The following is a 21,989-nucleotide window of genomic DNA, read 5'->3' as shown; positions in this document are numbered from 1 at the left end:
GAACGGTGAGCAAAAATCCCAGAACCACACGAGGGGACCTAGTGAATGACCTACAGAGAGCTGGAACCACATTAATAAAGGTTACAATCAGTAACACAATGCGCCGCCAGGAACTCAAATCCTGCACTGCCAGACGTGTCCCCATGCTGAAGCCAGTACACGTCCAGGCCCGTCTACGGTTCGCTAGAGAGCATTTGGATGATCCAGAAGAGGACTGGGAGAATGTGTTATGGTCAGATGAAACCAAAATAGAACTTTTTGGTAGAAAGACAGGTTCTCGTGTTTGGAGGAGAAAGAATACTGAATTGCATCCGAAGAACACCATACCCACTGTGAAGGATGGGGGTGGAGACATCATGCTTTGAGGCTGTTTTTCTGCAATGGGACCAGGACGACTGATCTGTGTAAAGGAAAGAATGAATGGGACCATGTATCAAGAGATTTTGAGTGAAAATCTTCTTCCATCAGCAAGGGCATTGAAGATGAGACATGGCTGGGTCTTTCAGCATGACAATGATCCCAAACACACAGCCAGGGCAACAAAGGAGTGGCTTCGCAAGAAGCATTTCAAGGTCCTGGAGTGGCCTAGCCAGTCTCCAGATCTCAACCCCATAGAAAATCTATGGAGGGAGTTGAAAGTCTGTGTTGCCCAACGACAGCCCCAAAACCCCATCACTGCTCTAGAGGAGATCTGCATGGAGGAATGTGACAAAATACCAGCAACAGTGTGTGAAAAGCTTGTGAAGAGTTACAGAAAATGTTTGGCCTCCGTTATTGCCAACAAAGGGTACATAACAAAGTATTGAGATGAACTTTTGGTATTGACCAAATACTTATTTTCCACCATGATTTGCAAATAAATTCTTTAAAAATCAAACAATGTCATTTTCTGTTTTTTTCCCCCCACATTCTGTCTTTCATGGTTGAGGTTTACCCATGTTGACAATTACAGGCCTCTCTAATATCTTCAAGTGGGAGAACTTGCACAATTAGTGGTTGACTAAATACTTATTTGCCCCACTGTACATGTGGAGGTGCATTCATTTTGTTGGACTATCTGCATTGCATTAGCATGGAATATTTCTTTTAAGCAGTCAATACATAGAAATACATCAGTTGTACATGTTCGGCTGTAAAGACCCCCTTTTTTTGCCCTTCCACCCCCCAAACTAATCTCCGTGTGGTGCTCCACAAATAGAGCACTCGGAGCTTAGTGAAGCACTGCTGACGTGTTTCTCACTGGAGAGAATCCAGGGACCATCGGGTCAGGAAAACCTGAGAGAGAGCAAAGAGAGGCTTTGGCTGAAAGAACGAAGCGGGGTCTGTGTGCATGTGTGTGTGAGGGTGAAGAAAATAGCGCTTTAATTTGGCACTATGTGGATGTCTGTCAACACCGGGCCTGGATACAATATCCAATGCAGTGGATGTTTTGAATTGTACACATTTTCCCCAGTGAGTAGAGGTAGAGATAGACGAGAAATATGAGCGGGGAGGGGGACGACAATCATCTTGGTAGGACACCCGAAGCCTTGCGTGGTGTCTGTTATGAATAATGTAAAGTTATGTAACAATGTGTACGTGTTTGCGAGTGTTTTTGTCAAATACCCCCTTTATATAGAACAGTAATTCCTGTCATTTTATCTGGGAACCACACTGGAAGAGCGAGGGAAAACTTCAAATATTGAATTAATCCCCTTTAAAATGATTGGAGACGATAAATGACGCATTGTCATGGTGAAGATAAACTGTTTGAGTGACCGTAAAAGGCCACATGGTTGACTCTGGGAGTCACTGAGTGAATGGAGGGCCTCCGGGGTTATCACTGAGAAGCACTGCTTTATTAATAGCTCTTCAAAAAAAAGAAAAAAAAAAGCCCAACAACCACACACCCACTCATAATGTTGCGCCTCCTCTATTTTCAATTAGCCCCTCATGGGTGGAGTAATACAATTGACTAGAGATCTCCCACAGAGTCTTGCCTCAGTCTGACCCAGACTCGGCACTGGCACAAACTCCTCACACAGGAAGGTAAGACCGATCCATCCATCCATTCATCCCATCCATTCCCGATCATCTTCATTCCCCATCCATCCTTTCATCTCATTTCCAAAGTCTCGTCACCTTCTCACCATCTTTCCTTTCCACTTGCCATCCCCAAAGAGGCTGTTGTCAGGTCATCGGGCAACAACCTCTTTGATTCCTACCATCATAAATGTACCCCATGCTCATCCAAAGGCCTTTATTCACCCCCCATCTTTAATTCCTTTCATTTTCACCCTTGTAGATATCAGGCTTTACTTTGGTTAGTACAGATTTGATCATGTCTGATCTAATGGACACATTCGATTGAATGTAATTCATTTGAATTAGATTGTACCATTACTAAGTTACGCAGTTCATGTTGGAGGACAACTGTGGCATTTTTAGGGTATGTGGCAGGTGGTCACTGCCTTTTCATGATATTTTTAGATTTTCTGCATCTTTAAAATGTGGAAATGATGATAAAATAGAAAAGGAATTCTATAGCTTCAGTATTTGTAGCTCGTTGTTTATTCTGCCAATGTGGTAATAATACACCAAAATTATATACTGATAGAGTTGCTGACAGAAGTACACAGACAGTCATTTTAAATACCGTAATTTTCGGACTAGAAGCCGCTACTTTTTTCCTTCATTTTGAATCCTGCAAGATATAGTCCAATGCGGCTTATTTATTGATTTATTTAGATTAATAGGTAACACTTTATTCGACAGCAGCTTCATAAGACTGTCATAAGACAGTCATAATTTTGACATGACACTATCATGGGCATTATTGAATGCTTATGACAGATGCCTTTAAGTGTCATCCAGCAAATAATGTCACCAACACTCAATTTATGTACAGCTCGCATCTTTTACATCCATTCAAAAGTGTGATAATTTGTCAGATAACATTAAATGACGTCTGTTATAAGCATTCATTAATGCTGGAGACAGTGTCATGTCATAATTATGATTGTCTAACGACAGTCTTATGGCGCCACTGTCAAATAAAGTGTTTCCTAATACTATACCTTGCAATTAATGAAACAACTGGAACAGTAACTGAAGAAATAATGATCACAGAACATGAATTTTGATTGTTATTTACATCTATAGCGTTGCAATGCATGCTTGGAGGCATGTTGGACAACAACAGTGTTGACAGCAGGTGGCAGCAGAGGTGGACTGTCTGACTGATGGCTAAATGAAGCTTCTTGTAGCAATGAAGCTTTGCAGCCAATTGGTTCAAAATTTTCATGGTTGTTCATTTGGTCTTATGATGACGCTGTTAAATAAAGTATTTCAGATTAATATCTTTTGGTAAAAACTATCCCATAATACAGTGAGGACAGCTGCGGTTTATAGTCCAGTGCGGCTTGTCTATGAACAAATGCCGTTTTCGTGCCAAATTTGGTGGGTGGCGGCTTATAGTCAGGTGCGCCTTATAGTGTGAAAATTACAGTAATTGTAAGTAAAAGTGCATAAATTATTTATTTAATGTATTTTTCTAAGTACAGAAAAGAGAACATAAATCATATCAGAATATCACAAGTATCATCAGAAAAATACATTTTGAGCAATTATCGGTAAGGCGATTTTCATATTCACTCTATTTTTGTAATATGATTATACATATACATTGATCCCTCGTTTAACGCGGGTAATGGGGACCAGAATCCGCCGCGATAAGTGGAAAACCGCGAAGTAGTGCCCCCCAACCCAAAAAAACTATTTTTTTTTTTTCTTTTTAAATGAATTATAATTTTTTTTTTTTTTTTTTTTTTTTTTTTTTTTTTCCCTTGCGTATTCAATGTATCTATTCAGGTTTAGCATTGGAAAGAGATACATATAAGACATGTTTAATGAAAAAAATATTAAATGCAAATAATTTTAAAAAGACAAAACAAAAAACTGTATATGGCTGAAAACACTGAGGTGACTTAAAGTTCTGCTCTGAGACCCCCAATTTGGCCAAATTTTAAAATTGTCCTATATGGATGTGTGATCATCATCATAATCATCAACATCATTGGAAAGCTTAAAATCTCAATTTTCTGGAGGAAGAAAAATGTTGAACACGAAGGCGTTTTAAAGTAAATACATTTTAACCCCTATACCCTAACTCGAGGTGAGAGCATGAAAGAGCATAATTAAAGACACCATGATTTTAACGAGGTGTTATCAGGTACTTACCTTGTTTCGATCTAAAAACTCCGTGTAGCATGTTTCACCTAGTGTCAAGACACAGCTGTGAATGGCCACAGCTGGACTTTGTGAGGATTTTATGGGTGAAACACAGTAATATAACAAGGGTCGCAATGCCGAAATTGCAGACATCAAGGAGTGGTCGAGATTTTCTTTTTCAAATATTTACCCCTTTAAACGTTTTTTTTTTTCTGTTCTTTGTTTGGATCGAATATTTATCATCTAAAATATCAGGGAAACTGTGAAAGTAACAACAAAAAAAAACAATTAAGTGATAGTTATGAGGTAGATATCTGTGAACTATTTACACACACTATTTTTTTCATTGTGACGTAGTTTGGTAAAAGTTTAAAATATGCGAGTGAATAATTTTATAAAGTCGTTTTTTTGTTTTTTTTTTTTAACTAAATATTAAACATAAATTAAGGATTCTCAGCTAAATATGATAGACATTTCGAACAATAAATATAATTACTTACCTTCTTTTTATGGCTAGGTTGAAAAAAAAGCAGTTGCGCAGTGTGTGTAAACGGGGGTCTCCAGGGTAAAACGGCCAAATTAAAAATAGTTCGGGGGCTTAATGCACCATGAAACTGCTATGGCAGCATAAAGACAAATTGTTCTATCAAACACAACAGTTGTTTTGGCTTAAAATACAGCAGTTTATTTTAAAGAGGGGTGCAAGAGCAGAAACCAATTTTTCATCCTTGTGTGTTTTTTCCACCATGTATGTATTTTAATAAATGCTTTTCAAGCACTTCAAATGTAAAACTGTAATTATTAGAGATGTCTCGATCGATCGGGATTGCGTCATTTTCAAAGTATCGGAATCGGCAAAAAAATATCGGACATGCCTTTTTTTAATATATATATATATTTTTTTTTAATTAAATTGTTTTCTAATTGTATTTAACGTTACAGACATAATATGTTACACTCATTCAGAGTCTTTGGTTTTGGCTTAAGGTAGGGTCATCAAATTTATTCCGCTAATGGCGGTAATTAATTTTTTTTTTTAATGTATCACGTTAAAATATTTTAACTAAATATTAAACATAAATTAAGGATTCTAAGCTAAAAATGATAGACATTTCGAACAATAAATATAATTACTTACCTTCTTTTTATGGCTAGGTTGAAAAAAAAAGCAGTTGCGCGGTGTATGTAAACAGGGGTCTCCAGGGTAAAACGGCCAAATTAAAAATAGTTCGGGGGCTTAATGCGCCATGAAACTGCTATGGCAGCAGAAAGAAAAATTGTTCTATCAAACACAACAGTTGTTTTGGCTTAAAATACAGCAGTTTATTTTAAAGAGGGGTGCAAGAGCAGAAACCAATTTTTCAGCCTTGTGTGTTTTTTCCGCCATATATGTATTTTAATTAGGGCTGTCAAAATTATCGCGTTAACGGGCAGTAATTAATTTTTTAAATCAATCACGTTAAAATATTTGACGCAATTAACGCACATGCCCCGCTCAGACAGATTTAAATGACAGTACAGTGAAAAGCCCACTTGTTAATTGTGTTTTATGGAGTTTTGCCACCCTCTGCTTGCACTTGGGTGCGACTGATTTTATAGGCTTCAGCACCTATGAGCATTGTGTATGTAATTATTGACATCAACAATGGCGGGCTACTAGTTTATTTTTGGATTGAAAATTTTACAAATTTTATTAAAACGAAAACATTAAGAGGGGTTTAAATATAAAATCTCTATAACTTGTACTAACATTTATCTTTTAAGAACTACAAGTCTTTCTATCCATGGATCGCTTTAACAGAATTTTAATAATGTTAATGCCATCTTGTTGGTTTATTGTTATAATAAACAAATACAGTCCTTATGTACCGTATGTTGAATGTATATATCCATCTTGTGTCTTATCTTTCCATTCCAACAATAATTTACAGAAAAATATGGCATATTTTATAGATGGTTTGAATTGCGATTAATTGCGATTAATTACGATTAATTAATTTTTAAGCTGTAATTAACTCGATAAAAAATTTTAATCGTTTGACAGCCCTAATTTTAATAAATGCTTTTCAAGCACTTCAAATGTAAAACTGTAATTATGATAACTTTTAAACATGTTACTGTCCCACCAAATTATTTTTAAACAAGAATAAAGTAGAAAAATGCTTGTCTTTATTAAATGCTTCATTGAGTGAGTCCACTCATATCCTGTCAAGCTGATCACTTACATACAATGAGTTGCCAGAGTAAGTGTTTAACAAGCTAAACGATGATTGACGCATGTGACGCTTATAAGTTGCGGCTTCCAAGCATCTTTGGCAAGCTCAAACCTTAACGTCTGGCAATCATCGTTAACTTTAATAAGAAACTCCAGTGCACTGCCGGACCAAGAAAAGCACAGGAAGGAGAGTGAGACTACGTGATCGGATCGAGACAGCTCATCTGAATTTATTTTCTATTAACTGGAAAAATCCGCAATGGACTGAGGGCGTGAAGTTTGAAGCGCGAAGTAGCGAGGGATCACTGTATTCCTAAACAATTTTTTTGTGATAACAACTTAATTCGCCTTGAGAAACATTGTTGTTTTTTGTTTTAGTAAATCCACTGCAAATGTTTCAGATGAAGTGTCATTCATCACATAAAAGATGAACACTGTTAGTTATTGTACAAACTACAGCTGTCAAAATTATCGCGTTAACGGGCGTTAATTAATTTTTCAATCACGTCAAAATATTTGACGCAATTAACGCAGATGCGCCGCTCAGACAGATTTAAATGACAGTACAGTTAAAAGCTCACTTGTTGTGTTTTATGGAGTTTTGCCGCCCTCTGCTGGCGCTTGGGTGCGACTGATTTTATAGGCTTTAGCACCCATCAGCATTGTCCAAGTAATTATTGACATCAACAATGGCGGGCTACTAGTTTATTTTTTGATTGAAAATTTTACAAATTTTATTAAAATGAAAACATTAAGAGGGGTTTCAATATAAAATTTCTATAACTTGTACTAACATTTTTCTTTTAAGAACTACAAGTCTTTCTATCCATGGATCGCTTTGACAGAATGTTAATAATGTTAATGCCATCTTGTTGATTTATTGTTATAATAAACAAATACAGTCCTTATGTACCGTATTTTGAATGTATATATCCATCTGTGTCTTAACTTTTCATTCCAACAATAATTTACAGAAAAATATGGCATATTTTATAGATGGTTTGAATTGCGATTATTTGCGATTAATTATGATTAATTAATTTTTAAGCTGTAATTAACTCGATTAAAAATTGTAATCGTTTGACAGCCCTAGTACAAACATTTCTCAGCAACTACAATTTCAAATTATGATTTTTTTCAGCTACATTGAGTATTATCAGAATATTATCTTTTGCGGTTGGGAAAATATTGTGCTAATATTACTCTGATTCCCACCACGAGTCTGCGGGCCTTTGGAGCAGTTGTGCTGGGCTTTGCAGTGACGGACATTCAGGACCTACGTCATGGTTCATCATCTCACTGGCTTTATCTTGTGCACCATCAAAGAGTGTCCAAGTATCTGGGAAACAGCTGCACAACATGTCAAACCGACCCCGCAGATTGTATTTGTGGCAGTTCAGATTATCTGATTTTATTTTTAGGCGGCAGATAAATTCTTATGTAAGCTAGGTGAGTCATGGTAGGGAGCGATAGACAATGAGAGAATGTGGGTGGGGCGATCGGATAAAAATAAACACTTCACCTTTGGGATATTTTCCAAAACGTGCTGATTGAGTGGTAAATACTGTACCATGAATGGACGTTAGGCATGAAGAAGAACTGGCAGGTTATTTTCTAGCCTTTTTCTAGCCTGAGCTACTGGAGAGGTAGGGATATAAGCTGTAAAATGTACTAGTGGTTGGAAAGTAGCTGCCCCTGAGAGCATTTGATCTTGCCATGCCAATCAAATGCTGATAAAATTATCTTTTTAAAGGCCTCTAGCAGCCAAAAGGAACCCAACCCTCAACTTAAAGCCTGCAAAATAGCTCACATGGACTGTATAATACAGTACTGCACACTACATTTAAGCACAGGTGGACAAAACAGGGTGGGGATAACCACGCCAACATCTGCAGCAAGTGAGTAGCCATTATCCCAAGTGCCATTCAAGACCGCTAATAAACACAAAGTGACAAGGGATACTGTCGTGCTGACAGTTGGAGGTTAGCTGATGGATGCATACAGTAGCAGGGTGAGTGTTGGTATGCAGAAGTTGTGTGTGCGCATCCCCACCCGGTCTCACACCCCAAGTAGACTGATAGGGCTATTTATATCCTCTTCAGTTGGAGCCAGAATAAAAAAAGAGCCTATACTGAAGGGCGGTGGAAACTTCAAGAACCTCGAAATGTGTAAAAGTTACAGTAACAATTCATGACGTTTCACTCTCGTCTTTCTTTAAAATGTTCAGTGATTAGCCGTGGGTGAAAATGACAGAGCGCTACGACTGCCACTACTGCAAGGAGTCCCTGTTTGGGAAGAAGTACGTCCTGCGAGAGGAGAATCCCTACTGTGTGAAATGTTACGAGAGCCTGTACTCTAACACCTGTGAGGACTGCAAGAAGCCCATTGGCTGCAATACTCGAGTGAGTGCACATGCAGAAACACACACTACGCAACATAAATGAATTTCAGTTTCCCTATTGTGGTAAATGTTCAGAAAATCTAACAAGAATGTCATAATGCATGATCAAATACCGTATTGGCCCGAATATAAGACGGTGTTTTTTGCATTGAAATAAGACTGAAAAAGTGGGAGTCGTCTTATATTCGGGGTCTAGACATTAAACCCATTCATGACGCTAGATGGTGCCAGATATCATTGAAGTGATGTTGTCATGACAGATCTCAGCTACTCTCAAGTTTAACCAGTTTGCTTTTTTTTTTTGCAATGTTTTTCCTTATTCAGATTTGTTTCAAAACTACAGTTCCAGTTAGACCTCACTTTGATGGTTAATGCAGTTATTGCAATTTTGTTGTTTTATCACAATAGATTGGTTTATTTACATTTCAAAAACCAGAAGCCATTCATTTACGAATGTGATTGCACTTTAGTTTACATATTTAAATGTTCAGATATTAAGATATGAATGAGGCAAAATAACATGCTTTTTCTCTCAAATATATTGTTATAATCATTTGTTTCAGATGTACTGTTTTCTGTATAAAAATTAGTTTGGTGTTCAAAAAGTCTTTTTTCAAACTTCAAAAAGAGGGGGTCGTCTTATAATCAGGGCCGTCTTATATTCGGGCCGATACGGTACTTTGCAAATCTTAAGAAAATGCATGTGCAACTTAAAATGATACTGGTCTCCTGACATGTTATGAACATCATTTAAGATGTTTTTGTGAAGCTAAAAAATATATATATTGTAATCCAAGGTGGGTAGTAATGCGTTACATTAATTCCGTTATAGGGCTGCAGCCATCACTTATTTTAGTCGTCGATTAATCGATGAACTTGTTAGTTTGAATAATCAAGTAATTGGATAAGGAAAATAGAAAATTAAAATACCTAAACTGAGCCTCAAACGGGATGAAAAATAAATAAATAAATAAATGAGGAAGTACAACAAAAGAACAATTGACTGACTTACATAGCAAAAGTCTGCTAGCTTAAATGCTATAAATGCTAATGGTACAAACACTTTTTCCCACAAAAAACGGCTAAATATACCTATAAACGAAATTACGAATGCATAAAAAAAAAAAAAAAAAAAAAACATTAGCGCAAACAAAAACTTAGCTAATGGTCTTCACAAGGAGCAGCTAGATTCAACCATGTAAAATGAGTTATGTCATATTCACTATTGTATCTAGAGGGCAGTGTAACCACCCAAATCAATAAAAGTACCGTATTGGCCCGAATATAAGACGGTGTTTTTCGCATTGAAATAAGACTGAAAAAGTGGGGGTCGTCTTGACGTTATACCCGTTCATGACGCTAGATGGCGCCAGGTATCATTGAAGCGATGTTCTGTCATGATAGATCTCAGCTACTCTCAAGTTCAACCAGTTTGCATTATTTTATTGCACTGTTTTTCCTTATTCAGATTTGTTTCAAGACTACAGTTAGACTTCACTTTGATGGTTAATGCAGTTATTGCAATTTTGTTGTTTTATCACAATAGATTGGTTTATTTATATTTCAAAAACCAGACGCCATTCATTTACGAATGTGATTTCACTTTAGTTTACATATTTAAATGTTCAGATATCAAGATTTGAATGAGGCAAAATAACATGCTCTTTCTCTCAAATATATTGTTATAATCATTTGTTTAAGATGTACTGTAATTATTTTCTATATAAAAATTAATTTGGTGTTCAAAAAGTCTTTTTTCAAACTTGAGTCTTGAAAAAGAGGGGGTCGTCTTATAATCAGGGCCGTCTTATATTCGTGCCAATGCGGTAAATTATGAATAAAAATCAGAATAATATTAATAATAATTCCTGTAATATGTAACGAATCGGGTTCTAATGTGGCGGACGTGTTTCGCGTGCTGTACCCGAACTGATTTTTTTTGTGGCTATTCGGGCCAATACGGTAAATGCAAACACTTTCAAAGCAGACCATTAGAATGCCACTTTAATTAAACAACTACTCCAAGCAGCAAAATTTTATTCGAATCTTTTTTCTAATCGAATTACTCGAGGCAATTGATTAATCATTGCAGCACTACTCCGTTACATTTATTTGAGTAAATTTTGAGGAAAATGGACTTCTAAGAGTAGTTTTACTAAGCCATACTTTTTACTTTTCTTGAGTAGATTTGTGAAGTAGAAATTCTACTCTTACTCCGCTACTTTGGGCTACACTAGTCGTTTCCTCTTTATTCCACATATTAGATTTCAATTCAATGATATTTTTTTCATGCGACGCCAACAATGGCGCTACCAGTTTCACCAATGACGCATCACAACAATAATCACATGACTCCATTATACCAATCAGACTCAGGCTTGCTGTTTTATGATCACGCCGGCCTGTTCAATCACATGGAGTCTTCAAAGCACCGTAAAAAATTAAATATTTGATATCGAGCGGTGCCGTCAACATTACTCGAAAGCGCGGATATTAACCTCTCTCCCAGTTTTTATTTGGCACCGATAGACTATGGTAAACCGGAGATACAATATGATCCTTTTAGTTTCATAATCGGAAATATGTTTTCTTCACTAGGGGGCACTCATGCTCTTTGGACGAATGATGCTTCATTCCTGCAATTTTTTTCTCTCACCAGAATTCAATGGTTTTTTGGGGGTTTTTTTGTGTATTTTTATTGTGCTTACTGTGATGATGTAATACTTTATAGTACAGAATAATAATAACGGTTCATATGGATAACTTTGTGCTGAGAAAAAAAAATACACATTTAAAGAAAAAAAATCAAAACATCGTAAGCAGTTACTCCCAATATTACTCAATACTTGAGTATTCTTTTCACCGAATACTTTTTTTTACTTGTACATGAGTACATTTTTTGGTAAACTGCTTTTACTTGAATAATATTGTTTTGAAGATACTCTTACTTGAGTAAACATTTTGGCTTTTCTACCCACCTCTGACTGTAATGTACTTATGTTAATATTATTCCATATTGTCAGCATATCTATGCTTTTCTCATAATCAGTGTTGTTAATAACGGCGTTACAATGTAACGGCGTTACTAACGGCGTTATTTTTTTCAGTAGTGGGTAATCTAATTAATTACTTTTCTCATCTTGGCAACGCCGTTACCGTTACTGAGGACGGAAAGGCATGCGTTACTATGCGTTACTATATTGGTCGAAAAGTCTGAGGGAGACGGACTCACCGAGACGACAGAGCAGAGCAGGAGCGGGGAGGAGGCAAGAAAGTTGTGACGCCGAGCAAACGCAATGCTAGGTAGCTCCAATAATACATGTTGTAGCCGATAGCCGACAAATTACGCCCGCATGTTATGGTAGATATGGTAGACATGGTAGATATCACATGTACTGTATATAGATATAACTAGATGCAAAATGACAGACATGGCACTAAATGCGTTAGTAGACAGCCGCCATCTTAAAGCAGTAGGCTTTTTAGGACGGCTCTGTTGTAGAGAACCTTCCTAGCGAACCTAAGTAACTTTTTATCTAAAATACTTCCAAATCGGCAAAATCTTGACTTGAATCTATCTTTAAATGATGAAACAGTTTTAAAACTTTCATATGTCGAAAGTAGAGAGAAGGGAACTAATGCAATAATGGGAGCAATTTTAACAACTTTTAACAGTTGATTCAGGGTAAAGGGTAAATTAGGGAATTGGGCTCGGGCCAATTGTACCAAAAACCTCCACAAAAAACTTCACATAGTGTGGCCAATGTTTTTTTTTTTTTTTTTTTTTTTTGAGGAAAAAAAAAAGTAATTATCACCAATTACTTTGCCAAGTAACTAATTACTCTTACATTCAGGTAATTGAGTTACTAACGCAATTACTTTTTGGGAGAAGTAATTTGTAACTATAATTACTTTTTTCAGTAAGATTAACAACACTGCTCATAATTGCTCACATTTGAATAGTAGAATGTATTCTCTATGCTCAGTACAGTTTTCAAATTGTAAAGCAAAACTTGAGAAAAATCCTATCAAATTGACTTTAGCTTTATTAACAGCATCAAACATTGATTTCTTTTTTTTTTTTTTTTTTTGTCAGTGCAGAACAGCAGAACAAGGCAGACACTTCTTGTTAGGCAAAGTAAGAGGGCAGTTAACAGATCACAAGTGCACCAATGGGTGCAAAAAGCCATATACAAGGAAAGCCTCCTAGAATAACTGCACCCCCCAAAAATACTATGATAGAGCGGTATAGTAAACTTTTTATTGACTCGCTAACTCTAATAAATTAGAAAGAGAAACAGTACTGTCTACTGGATCTGATGGGTTACTGCACCCTATATCTTCCTACCACTCTTGGACCACTCTTATTTAAAACATCTATATGCTTCCCTTAGCTCAGATTATGGAACAGTATGACATCTCCTATCACACCTATGCAGATGACACACAACTGTACATTTCTGTGTCCCCACATGATTATAGTCCCTTAGTCTTCCTGAGTAAATGCATTCATCAAATCAATGAATGGATGTGCCAGAATTTTCTCCAGTTAAATGTGGAGAAGACAGAAGTGATCATTTTTGGGCCAAAAACAGGAAAGGTCAAAGATAAGCAGGCACCTTAGCACAATGTCACTTACAGCTACAAATCAAGTCAGAAACCTTGGCATAATTATTGACTCAGACCTAAAATTTGATAGCCATATAAAGTCTGTGACTAAATCTGCTTATTACCACCTAAAAAATATAGCCAGAATTAACGGGCTCCTGACTCAACAAGACATGGAAAAACTTATGCATGCATTCATTTTCAGCAGATTGGACTATTGCAACGGTATATTTACAGGTCTTTCTTGATAAAAATTCAGTCAGGAAGCTGCAGCTAGTACAGAATGCTGCAGCCAGAGTCCTCACAAATACAAGGAAGCTGGACCACATTACACCGGTTTTGAAATCGCTACACTGGCTTCCAGTGAGTCAAAGGATAGACTATAAAATACTACTGCTCGTCTACAAAAAAACACTTAATGGCCTTGGACCAAACTACATGCTTGGTTTGTTAGATTCCTATGAGACATCTACAACTCTAAGGTCGTCTGGAACCGGTCTCCTGCATGTTCCAAGAACAAGAACCAAGCAGGGTGAGGCAGCATTTAGTTATTATGCTCCTCACCTCTGGAACAAGTTACCTGAACGTCTGAAGTATGCTCAAACTGTTAGCTCATTTAAATCTATTTGTGATTAAATGCGATTTTTATGTATAATTTTATTTCCTATTTTGATTGTCTTGGTTTTTACGTTGTATTGATTTAAATGTGATTTTTATGATCTTCATGTGATGTAAAGCACTTTGAATTGCCTTGTGTTGAATTGTGCTATATTTGAATTATATTATAATAACAATTAAAATTTTTAATCGAGTTAATTACAGCTTAAAAATTAATTAATCGTAATTAATCGCAATTAATCGCTATTCAAAACATCTCTAAAATATGCCATATTTTTCTGTAAATTATTGTTGGAATGGAAAGATAAGACACACGACGGATATATACATACAACATACTGTACATAAGTACTGTATTTATTTATTGTAACAATAAATCCACAAATGGCATAATTAACATGCTTTCCGTTAAAGTGATCCACGGATAGAAAGACTTGTAGTTCTTAAAAGATAATTGTTATAGTTACAAGTTATAGTAATTTTATATTAAAACCCCTCTTCATGTTTTCGTTTTAATAAAATTTGTAAATTTTTCAATCAAAAGTAGAGTTAATATAATAATAATAAGAATAAAAATAACAATAATAAAAATAGAGTGACCAAAGTCTAAGTTTTACATGTATTTTGCATAGCTATTTTGATATGGAATGCCAGTTCATTTTGCATTGTTGTTTAACTGTGTGTCAGAATAGGGCCTCATTACTATAGATTGAAGTGCTTTTCTTTTTGTGAACATTATTTTTTTGGAGAGATAGGAGTATTATTTTTGTTGTGCTTATCTTACCCAAAATACAACAAGAGACACATAATTGCCACTAAAAGAAAGAAAACTTACCGAAATATGTGTGGAGCACAAATAGTAATTTGCATTGCATTGTGAATACAGCATGAACGTCTCACAACTACTAATTCTCCCACAGTTAGAAGAAATAACATGAGTATGGAAAGGCGCTGCCCCCAAGCGGCCGGTGGCGTTCTCTTCACTCTTAATGTTCATAAACGGCCTCATTGTATGTAATCTGTGAGGCAATGTGCAAGCGGGTCATTTAGTGCATGCTTTAATTGCGTCAAATATTTTAACGTGATTAATTTAAAAAATTAATTAACGCCCGTTAACGCGATAATTTTGACAGCCCTAATTATAATATAATATATAAATTTGCCTTGCCTTGCCTTGCCTAACAGACACACAAATGCATCCATTTACTACACGCACACCTTCCCGGTTCCTCAACAAGCATCTCTGTCTTTGCAGGATCTGTCTTATAAAGACCGCCACTGGCATGAGGACTGCTTCAAGTGCTTCCAGTGCAAGCGCTCCCTAGTGGACAAGCCCTTCTCCACCAAGGATGAGCAGCTTCTGTGCACCGAGTGCTACTCCAATGAATACTCCTCCAAGTGCCATGAGTGCAAGAAAACCATAATGCCTGGTGGGAACATAAATTAAGACACCGCCAGGGAGGTTCTTATTCTCATCCTTGTGTTCTCACTTTGTTGTTTCCGTGAAGGCTCCAGGAAGATGGAGCACAAGGGCAACAGCTGGCATGAGACGTGCTTCACCTGCCAGCGATGCCAGCAGCCCATTGGCACCAAGAGTTTTATCCCCAAGGATAACCACAACTTCTGCGTGCCCTGCTATGAAAAGCAATTTGCCATGCAGTGCGTGCAATGCAAGAAGGTAGGAAGCAACGAGCTTTAGAACAGGGGTGTCCATAATACAGCTCGCGGCCCAATTGTGGCCTTCTGCCCAGTTTTTATAATGACCCACCATAGACTTCATAATTATATTGACGAGACACATTCCCCAGCCACTGCGCCACGCATTCAAGTACGGGGCCGTCCCACACTCCGCTTCAGTTATTCGCAGTCAGTCACAGTTATTCTCAAACACATGCAGCGATCAAACGCCAGATTTAGGTTGAAAAAGTACAAAAGCTGTACCGCATACAAACAGGAAGGATGGTCTCAGGAGTGATTGGTTTCGAGGATTCAAGGAAATTATAATAATTTTCGTACCATGCATGCATTTTGAAACGTTGAGAAAACATCAATGGGAGAAATTAGCAGCTACAGCATTGTCATCCTACTTGGCAATATTTACGTAAAATAAATGCTAACCGCCGTTTTTTGCTTTTAACCAAGAATCAAGACTGTTTTGCATCTATACCTATGAAGAATTCAGGGATTTAAGCATTTATTCACAAGAATTTTCATCTTAAAAAGCTCTATGTGGCACTAAGGCGGCTCCACTTTGGCTAAAAGACTAGCATCACATTCGATACATTAACGTAAATTAAATGCTAACTGCCGTTATTTTTGTTTTGTTTTGCTTTTAACCAGCAATCGAGATTTTTTTACATTCAAATCTATAAAGAATCCAGGACTTTATTCACAAGAATTTTCAACGTAAAAAGCTCTTTATTGTGATAAGGTAGCCACCACATTGGCTTACGGACTAGCATCACATTCGACATATTAATGTAAATTAAATGCTAACTGCTAGTTTTTTTGCTTTTAACCAAGAATCGAGACTATTTTACGTTTGTATCTATAAAGAATTCAGGGATTTATGCACAAGAATTTTCAACGTAAAAAGCTCTTTGTCTGTATTTCCACTCGGTCAGCTTTGACAGAGATAGGCCCCTAATAATCAGCCCCGCGCCCCGTGTCCTGTCAATATAAAATGAAGTCTCTTGATCCACAGCAAATTATGACAATATAATTGAATATGGCCCGCACAAGAAGCTTCAATTCAGCCTTCATTCTGATGCACTTCTCAGACTTAACAGTAGATGGTGCTAGTCATTTAAACAGTGCATCTCCATTAGCTGAGGAATCCAAACCTCAACGAGTTGAAATCAATACAGGAAACCGTGTAGAGTTTCAGTATATTGTAGGGCCGCGGCTATCGAATATTTTAGTAGTCGATTAATCGATGGACTAGTTAGTTTGAATACTCGAGTAATCGGATAAGGAACATGAAAAATTAAAATACCTGAGCTGAGCCTCAAACTGTATTTTTTTTTTTTAATGAGGATCTATGTACAACAAAAGAACAACTGGCTAACTTACTACATAGAAAAAGTCTGCTAGGTCAAATGCTATAAAATGCTAAGGTTTGAAGTAACAAATGTTTCAGACACATATTCCCACAAAAAACGGCTAAATATACCTATAAACTAAATTAAGAATGCATTAAAAAACATTAGCTCAAACAAAAACTTAGCTTACGTTGGTCTTCACAGGGAGCAGTTGGATTCAGCCATGTGAAAAGAGGCAGACTGGAGAGCAGTGTATCCACCCTAATCAATAAAACTAATTGCAAACACTTTCAAAATAAACCATTAAAACGCCACTTCAATTAAATGAATATTCGAAGCAACAAAATTTAATTTGAATATTTTTTTTGTAATCGAATACTCGAGTTAATCGATTAATCATTGCAGCACTAGTATATTGTTTTACGTAAATAGACTTAACATTAATTTCAACTAGGAAGGCTGGCATTGATTGATCATGTTTCACTGGCAATGATGGCGAGCGACATCCAATCAAATTTCACTGAGGTGGTGGCAGTGATTGGATGATCGCTGCCAACCCTCCCAGTCAAAAAGGATTGATGAAGATCACCATCGATGGCAGCCAATGAGTCAATACGTGTTTCCAAATCCTTTTTTAGCCCATCACCACTGGTGGAGTGACCTACCGGGACCAGCCTTGGCACAAGGACTGCTTCCTGTGCACTAGCTGCAAGCAGCAACTGTCTGGCCAGAGGTTCACCTCAAGAGATGACTTTGCCTACTGCCTCAACTGCTTCTGCAACCTCTATGCCAAGAAGTGTGCTTCCTGCACCACCCCCATTAGCGGTAAGCAAATATGCTGAGTACATTCATTCATTTTTCATAAGTTTATTCTCATCAGGGCCATGAATGAGTTGGAATCGTTCCCAGCTGATATTAGACTAAAGGTGGAAACGCTAGTCAATAGCAGGACACATACAGTGGGGCAAATAAGTATTTTGTCAACCACCAATCGTGCAAGTTCTCCGACTTGAAAAGATTAGAGAGGCCTGTAATTGTCAACATGGGTAAACCTCAACCGTGAGAGACAGAATGTGGAAAAAAAAAACACAAAATTACATTGTTTGTTTTTCAAAGGATTTATTTGCAAATCATGGAGGTAAATAAGTATTTGGTCAATACTGAAAGTTCATCTCAATACTTTGTTATGTACCCTTTGTTGGCAATAACGGAGGCCAAACGTTTTCTGTAACTCTTCACTCTTCGCTTGGTGTAAAGAAATCAACTGCGGGAGCAATTATTAGAAAATGGAAGACATACAAGACCACTGATTATCTCCCACGATCTGGGGCTCCATGCAGGATCTCTCCCCGTGGTGTCAAAATGAAAACAACAACGGTGAGCGAAAATCCCAGAACCACACGGGGGTTACTAGTGAATGACCTACAAAGAGCTGGGACCACAGTAACAAAGGCTACTATCAGTAAGACAATGCGCCGCCAGCGATTCAAATCCTGCACTGCCAGACGTGTCCCCCTGCTGAAGCCACTACACGTCCAGGCCCTTCTGCGGTTCGCTAGAGAGCATTTGGATGATCCAGAAGAGGACTGGGAGAATGTGTTATGGTCGGATGAAACCAAAATAGAACTTTTTGGTAGAAACACAGGTTCTCGTGTTTGGGGGAGAAAGAATACTGAATTGCATCCGAAGAACACCATACCCACTGTGAAGCATGGGGGTGGAAACATGCTTTGGGGCTGTTTTTCTGCAATGGGACCACGACGACTGATCTGTGTAAAGGAAAGAATGAATGGGGCCATGTATCGAGAGATTTTGAGTGAAAATCTCCTTCCATCAGCAAGGGCATTGAAGATGAGACGTGGCTGGGTCTTTCAGCGTGACAGTGATCCCTAACACACAGCCAGGGCAACAAAGGAGTGGATTCGTAAGAAGCATTTCAAGGTCCTGGAGTGGCCTAGCCAGTCTCCAGATCTCAACCCCATAGAAAATCTGTGGAGGGAGTTGAAAGTCTGTGTTCCCCAACGACAGCCCCAAAACATCACTGCTCTAGAGGAGATCTGCATGGAGGAATGGGCAAAAATACCAGCAACAGTATGTGAAAAGCTTGTGAAGAGTTACAGAAAACGTTTGGCCTCTGGCATTGCCAACAAAGGGTACATAACAAAGTATTGAAATGAACTTTTGGTATTGACTAAATACTTATTTTCCACCATGATTTGCAAATAAATTCTTTAAAAATCAAACAATGTGATTTTCTGAGGGTTTTTTCCACATTGTCTCTTATTGTTGAGGTTTACCCATGTTGACAATTACAGGCCTCTCTAATATTTTCAAGTGGGGGAACTTGCACAATTAGTGGTTGACTAAATACTTATTTGCCCCCACTTTATTGTACATACAAATCTCCAACAAGTTTTCCTTTGTTGTCATCATTTTACTGTAGAGTCTAATGGAATCTTCCTTGAAGAATTTTTGCATAAAACCTTGGCGGCTTCTTAGTCAGCAACAAGTAATCTTGCTAAATATCCCACCTCTTCTTGCTCAATGAAAAATGAAAATCCCACAGAGTGTTTCTGTAGATGTACTGGCTGCTCAACAGTGAGGCTGGCCTATGTTGTATGTTTTAACCCCTTCAGACCTGAGCATGCTGCTGAAGGACATTACGCATTCACGTCTCTAAATCAATAAAGACACCGAATTTAGTTGCTATTGCCACTTCTGGGAGATGATTGGACAAAACTTTAACCATCGAAATCAAATCATGAGGTTTAGCACACCCTCTTTGCTATTTTGGGCTCTTTGAAAATGGCTGAGACAAAATGCAACTTCAAAAAGGCAAACGTAAGTGCTCATTTCTCATTTAAAACAATGTAACTTTAACATTAAAAATAACCAATAGAAGCATGTAATATCGCCGACCAAAAAAATTGCACAATGTTTAGGTATTTGAGTACAGTAAAAATAAAGGATTTTTTTTTCCCACCCGGCAGAAAAAATGCAGGTCTGAAGGGGTTAGTACAATGTTGAAAAGATAGGTTTAATTAAGATATTTTTTACCATGATAGTATTTTGGGAAATGCAGTAGACTGGGGTCTAAAAAGCTAATTTGATTTATTAGAATTTTGCGAAGAACAGTTGCACATAGGAAATTATTAAAAATAATAATAATAACGGAAATTCATAGAGAAAATAAAATAGACCTAAATTTTTAATCCTGCTAACCTAATTTTTGCAAAGTAAATTCAATATGGCAACATTTGCACTAAATACGCGTGACATTTCCAAAAATGTCTCATGTAGAGTTCACCTATTATAGTATTACAGAAATATTTTCATTATCGATTATTTTAGTAGTCGATCAATTTATGAACTAGTTAGTTTGAATAGTCGAGTAATCGTATAAGGAACATAAAAAAATTAAAATACCTAAGCTGAGCCTCAAACGAGATAAAAAAATAAATGAGGAAGTAAAATAAAAGAACAATTGACTGACTTACATAGCAAAAGTCCGCTAGCTTAAATGCTATAAATTGCTAGTTTTTTTTTTTTTTTAATGCTCTTAACGAATTGTTCACATATTCCCACAAAAAAAACAGCTAAATATATACAGTACCTATTAACTAAATCAGGAATGCATTAAAAAAAATAAAAAAAAAAAACAAAAACTTCGCTTATGTTGGTCTTCAGAGGGAGCAGCTGGATTCAGGCATGTAAAACGAGTTATGTCATATTCACTGTTGCCACTAGAGGGCAGTGTAACCACCCAAATTTTTATTTCATTTAATTCGAAATTTAATTCGAAACTTTTTTCTAATTGAATTACTCGATTAATTGTTGCAGCACTAATTTTTATTTATCAGTTGAATATACGTGGTGCAGAAACAAACTGATGGTTGGTTCAAATTTTGGAAAGAATATCAATAATATCAAATAAAACTTTTGAGTATTTTAACAAACAACTTACTGTTTATTAAAATATTGTTGCCTTTCAACAACAAAATGCAATATTGGATAAAAAAAAATATTTCACTTTTAGAAATGCCTTTTTTTTCAAACCATGAGACAAACCTGGATTTTCTTTCACACATTTTCATGCATTATTATGATTTCCTCAAAATTCCAATGGAAAAAGTAAAATCCAACATTTTGGAATTTCGCGTTTGCAGGCCTCGGAGGCAGCAAGTACATTTCCTTCGAGGAGCGCCAGTGGCACAACGACTGCTTCAACTGCAAGAAGTGCTCCGTGTCCCTGGTTGGCCGCGGGTTCTTGACCGAGCGCGATGATATCCTGTGCCCGGAGTGCGGCAAAGACATCTGAAGGACGACGCCAGACGCACACATACACGCCTTCATTTATACATGAAAATCGAACAGGCGCGACACATACTGTAGTGTCTTTACTCCGTTCTAATGTACATTGTTGTACGGCTTAGCTACTATTTAACTGATGACAAAATGCTAACTGAATAACATGCATGAATGGACATACTTGCAAAAATGAAGTACAGTATTGCATAGAAACGACTTGAATGCAGGTTGCACGCTTTTAACTTTACTAATCCCTGTGTTGTGCATGGATTAGTCTCTGTGGAACACTTGGTATTACTAGATTTTTGTGTAAAATGTAGATGTGCATGGAGTCAGATTTATGGACTTTAGACTTATAAAGAAATAAAGTGTTAACAAGGCATAATGTATCTTTCAGATTCATTCCATCATTTTCAAAATTACGTATTGGTTAGTCTTGTTTAGTGCTGCAACGATTAATTGATTACCTCAAGTAGTACGATTAGAAAAAAGCTTAAAATAAAAATTTTGGTGAGTTGAGTATTCGTTTAATTACAATGGGGTTGTAACGGGGGCGCCGTTTGTAAAGCAGTAACATGCTGAAAATTAG

General features: G+C 37.0%; 1 protein-coding gene across 1 annotated transcript; it reads left to right on the top strand.

Annotated features, from left to right (window-relative positions):
• The first annotated feature begins 1,928 nt into the window (after nucleotides 1-1,928).
• fhl2a (four and a half LIM domains 2a) lies at nucleotides 1,929-21,798 on the top strand. The gene is made up of 6 exons (XM_057851450.1): nucleotides 1,929-2,028; nucleotides 8,652-8,826; nucleotides 15,307-15,481; nucleotides 15,560-15,729; nucleotides 17,731-17,917; nucleotides 21,259-21,798. The coding sequence occupies exons 2-6, from the start codon at nucleotides 8,671-8,673 to the stop codon at nucleotides 21,408-21,410; spliced, it is 840 nt and encodes a 279-aa protein (XP_057707433.1). The 5' UTR covers nucleotides 1,929-2,028; nucleotides 8,652-8,670; the 3' UTR covers nucleotides 21,411-21,798.
• Nucleotides 21,799-21,989: the final 191 nt, after the last annotated feature.

The sequence above is a fragment of the Corythoichthys intestinalis genome, chromosome 12, assembly GCF_030265065.1.
Source record: "Corythoichthys intestinalis isolate RoL2023-P3 chromosome 12, ASM3026506v1, whole genome shotgun sequence".
Lineage (NCBI taxonomy): Eukaryota > Metazoa > Chordata > Actinopteri > Syngnathiformes > Syngnathidae > Corythoichthys > Corythoichthys intestinalis.
The sequence above is the reverse complement of the archived record's forward strand: the minus strand, read 5'-3'. Positions and strand labels throughout refer to the sequence as shown.

Coding starts and splice junctions, on each gene's coding strand:
- fhl2a (XM_057851450.1), top strand. CDS start 8,671: ATGACAGAGCGCTACGACTGCCACTACTGCAAGGAGTCCCTGTTTGGG. Junction 8,827..15,306: donor CCATTGGCTGCAATACTCGA/GTGAGTGCACAT, acceptor CTGTCTTTGCAG/GATCTGTCTTATAAAGACCG. Junction 15,730..17,730: donor AGTGCGTGCAATGCAAGAAG/GTAGGAAGCAAC, acceptor ATCCTTTTTTAG/CCCATCACCACTGGTGGAGT.